Genomic DNA, 4,404 nt, shown 5'->3' with positions numbered 1-4,404 from the left:
ATAATAATAATAATAATAATAATAATAATAATTTAAAGTAGGTCAGAAGATAACAGTTTTTAAGATGTGGCGTGTTTCTGAACCGGTCCTGGTTCTGCTGGTTCTGACTCCTCACCTCATACCAGCAGAACAGCATGATGTCGTAGAGTCCGTCCGTCGCCAGCTTCGGCCTGGACAGGCGGCGACCTTCGCTCACGAACTTCACCACCTCGTGGTTCTTGGTCTGATCGAACGGGACCCGACCCTCGGTGAACACCTCCCACATCAACACACCTGGAAGAGAAAAACACGTTTATATTTAGTGTTGTGTGTGTGTTTAAATGTAAACAAACAATAACAGTAGGCAGGTAAAACGTTCTCACCGAAGGACCAGACGTCCGACTTGCTGCTGTACCTGCTGAAGTGGAAGACCTCAGGAGGCGACCACTTGACGGGAAACTTGGCGCCGAAGGAGCTGGTGTACTGGTCGTCCAATACGTACCTGCAGGGGGCAGCGTTGACACCTGAACTCTTCAAACACAAAAAAGAACCACGCCAGAGACGGAATTGTACCTGGCCATGCCGAAGTCGGACACCTTCACCACCAGAGCTTCGTTCAGCAGACAGTTCCTGGCAGCCTTCAGAGGAAAAAAAAAACATCATGATGAAAAGGAAGCCCCGCCCCCTCGGTTACAAAACAACAGCCGTGACCTCACCAGGTCTCTGTGGATGAAGTTGTTGGACTCCAGGTACTCCATGCCCTCGCACACATCCAGGCACATGCTCAGCAAGGAGCCCAAGCTGAAGCTGCCCCGCCGCAGCCTGAGGAAGTTCAGCAGGCAGCCGTGGTCCATGAACTCCGTGATGATGAAGATGGGCCTCATCTGGCTGCACACGCCATACAGCTGCACCAGCTTAGGGTGAGACATCTTCCTGGAAAACAGGTAAATATGTTGTGTTTGTATGTGAGGCTGAGGAGACTGAAAAAATAAAAAACTAATAACATTTATGGATTTATAAGTAGAAACTGTTGTAGTACTGCGAGGCTACCACTCGGGGGACATGTAGCTTAAGCTCTGTTTCTTCTGACAGGCTTGTCAGTGTGCATTGCCAATGCAATGTACACTATTGTGATTCGTTTCCCATCCAAGTCATCTCCACTTTGCCATGCTTCTCCTCCTGCATACTTTGTCCTAGAGCTGCCATTGTAATTTATATCTGTAAAGGTCCTGTGCCAAATGATGGCTATGCCTTTTGGTGCCTGTACAATTTATAATTTTTGAAATATTAATGTTTAATAATTTATAATGGGAGTCAATGGAGCCTTGTATTGGTCCAGTACTGCCCCCTACTGTATCTACTCAGTACTGAGCCATAGTTTAATAATATTTAATCTCAATAGTTCAGTGGTTACAATACTAATATGATTGTATTTTGATGTTTTACTATAATATTGTCCTAATATTGCTTTATTGCTGTAATATATTGCAGTTTACTGTCAACAATTGCATTGGCAATGTGGCCTCTTGCTGCACACATACAAACCAAACCCTGGCAGTGCCCTCTGCCACAGCTCCAATGGTCTCATGGTTAACTTTATGGGCTTTCATGTGGGAGATCAGGGTTCAAAACCCAGCTACAGCAACTTTAACAAAAAATCTCCACAAACTTTGTATTGTTACACAATTACGCTCATTACAGACACCTGCTGACTTGACAAACACAAGTTGGTAGAAAACACATTTGAACTTGGTCACAGTTCATTCTACAAGTCCACTGCTGCAGGCAAAGCCATGCTGCATTGACATGCTACATGGCAATGCACATTTGTTTTTACATCATAAAAACCCATGTCTAGTTTTCATTGTTTTCAGTTTCCCGCTCCTCACATCATGACTTTGGCCTCCTCGATGAAGTCCTCCTCGTGCATGGCCCCCTCCCTGATGTTCTTGATGGCCACCTTGTGGCGAGCCCTCCACTTGCCGAGCCTCACGGTGCCGTACTGACCGCTGCCCAGCTCCTTCATGAAGGTCAGCTCGCTCGGGTTGATCTCCCACTTCTCTGGAGGACAAACGGTTCAGAGGTGAGCCGGCGGGGGCGGGTTTAGAGTTCAAAGGATCGGCAGTGGGCGGGACTCACCGTAGCTGAACCCGGCTGTGGGCGGAGTTGACTTGTCCTCCTTTCCTACAGGGTACCTGAGCCGGGTCACAAGACCTGAAACAGACCCGGTGTGGACACGTGATGAAGTCTCTGACCAGATTTACACGTGTCAGAGCTCAGTAATGGTTGAAACTCTGTGTGTGTGTGTGTGTGTGTGTGTGCGTGTGTGTGTGTGTACCTGCTCCGTTGTGTTTGTGGTACTCGATGAGTTCAGGGATGGAGGTAAATGTGTGTTTTTCAGACAGGTAATACAGAGTGGGCGTGCCTTGAGTCTCTTTGATGTGATAATGTTTTATAACGGCTCCCACCTCCCTAAAAACCACAACACAATGTAAAACCTCCTCCTCCTCTTCCTCCTAAAAGTTTTCTTGTTTTTCTCATAAAAAAATCACGACAAGTCTTTTATTTTCATCACTAAACATCTGGTTTGAAATCCATCATCACAAATATCACTTCTGCCCTGTTAAAATGCAGATTTTTTTTCCTGTTAAATAGTAGCTAAAATGAGCTAAATATTAAGCAAAACGGAAGTTGAAAGGCTCAGAACAGTAGCAAAAGGCTAAATAAAACAGTAAAACTGAAAGCTGCAAGGTAAATAATGATAGCTAAAAGAAAAAGTTCGCATTACTTCAGTTAAAAGCTAAAATTAGCAATAGCACAAAACCCACATTAGCAAAACTAAATGCTCTAATTAGCACAACTGTGGCTAAAAGCTGATAACAGTAAAATTATAGCTAAATTAACTAAAAAGTTGTTAAAAATTAGTCAAACAGAAGCTGAAAACAGAAATAATTCAAATCAGTAGAAATTAGCTAAATTAAGCAAAATGAGCTAACACCTAAGAGGAACAGAATGATAGCTAAAAGCTAAAGAAGCAAAACAATAACTGAAAATAAAAAACAGCTAAATTAGGAAAAACCTAAAGTTAGCTAAATCTGTAGATCAATACCTAATTTTGCAAAAACCACAACTACTTGCAGATTAGTAAAACTGTGGCTAAAACTGTAACTTTAAGCTGAAATTATTGCTAAATTAGCTAAATAGTGGCTAAAGTGAGCCAACCAAGCTAAACGTTACAATAACAATCTATAAAAATGAATACATTGTAAACATTGAGACATTTTAAACAAGAACTGAGACGTTTAAAGGCTTGAAGATAGTGGTGTTTTTGTGACTCAGGTGAAAAAACAGCTGAAGGTTTTTACCCCGGGGACGACTTGGAGTAAACGGACACGGTGTACATCCCTGAGGTGCTGGAGTCTCGGACGATGAAGGCTCCTTCTTTGTCCTGCAGGAGGCGACACACTCAACTCTTTCAAACTGAAAGGAAACCTTTAAACTGCAGAAGACTTCCTGAAGTCATTTTTTATATTTTTACTTTAAAAGAAGAGATCAGCTACAGCACAAAGAATATTCTGGCTCAAAACAGCTAAAACAAATCAGTAAATATTATTTAACTCAGTTTGAAACAGTAAAATAAGAAGAAACAAAAAGTTTTACCTCGTTCCTCAGCAGGTCCTCTGCCTTGTTTCTGTTGACATTTTTACTGTACCACCTGAAACAAACAAACAAACACGACAGAATACAACGTATTTATTATTCATTATTTATAAAATCAATATTTTCAAAAGGAACAGAGTCTAAACCTTCAAAATAAAACAAACCTGTTGCCCTTCAGAGTAATAATAGATAATTAATCTGGATATAATTGGATTCAAAAGATTATTTTTAATATAAAAATAAACACAAGATTCTTCGTTGTTATTCAAAAGAAATAGCAGAATATAACTGAAACAAAAAGCTGCAGCAAAAACCTGCTGAACTAAAGTAAAGCAAAGTAAAGTAACAAAACTAAACTCAAGTATAATAATGTAAACTTAACTAAAGTAAATTGAACAAAAATAAAGTCAACTTAACTAAAGTAAACTCAAGTAACTAAAGTAAATTTAATTAAAATAAGGTAAACTTAACTAAAGTAAATTGAACAAAAATAAAGTCAACTTAACTAAAGTAAACTCAAGTAACTAAAGTAAATTTAATTAAAATAAGGTAAACTTAACTAAAGTAAATTGAACAAAAATAAAGTCAACTTAACTAAAGTAAACTCAAGTAACTAAAGTAAATTTAATTAAAATAAGGTAAACTTAACTAAAGTAAATTGAACAAAAATAAAGTCAACTTAACTAAAGTAAACTCAAGTAACTAAAGTAAATTTAATTAAAATAAGGTAAACTTAACTAAAGTAAATTGAACAAAAATAAAGTC

The 4,404-nt window shown here is 39.3% G+C and overlaps 1 protein-coding gene across 2 annotated transcripts in view; it reads right to left on the bottom strand.

The window, feature by feature from the left end:
• Window positions 1-115: 115 nt before the first annotated feature.
• Window positions 116-4,404, bottom strand: part of tec (tec protein tyrosine kinase) — a gene marked incomplete at its 3' end in the record, with an annotated part of 24,544 nt that continues 20,255 nt past the window's right edge. For both annotated transcript variants that reach the window (XM_014027892.1, XM_014027893.1), the window contains 9 exon segments: window positions 116-273; window positions 363-481; window positions 553-617; window positions 696-912; window positions 1,869-2,040; window positions 2,119-2,193; window positions 2,318-2,451; window positions 3,345-3,427; window positions 3,640-3,694. In XM_014027892.1, the coding sequence (XP_013883346.1) occupies window positions 116-273; window positions 363-481; window positions 553-617; window positions 696-912; window positions 1,869-2,040; window positions 2,119-2,193; window positions 2,318-2,451; window positions 3,345-3,427; window positions 3,640-3,694 (1,078 nt within the window).

This window comes from Austrofundulus limnaeus, unplaced genomic scaffold (assembly GCF_001266775.1).
Source record: "Austrofundulus limnaeus strain Quisiro unplaced genomic scaffold, Austrofundulus_limnaeus-1.0 Scaffold694, whole genome shotgun sequence".
Classification (NCBI taxonomy): domain Eukaryota; kingdom Metazoa; phylum Chordata; class Actinopteri; order Cyprinodontiformes; family Rivulidae; genus Austrofundulus; species Austrofundulus limnaeus.
This window is presented reverse-complemented; position numbering and strand designations above follow the sequence as displayed.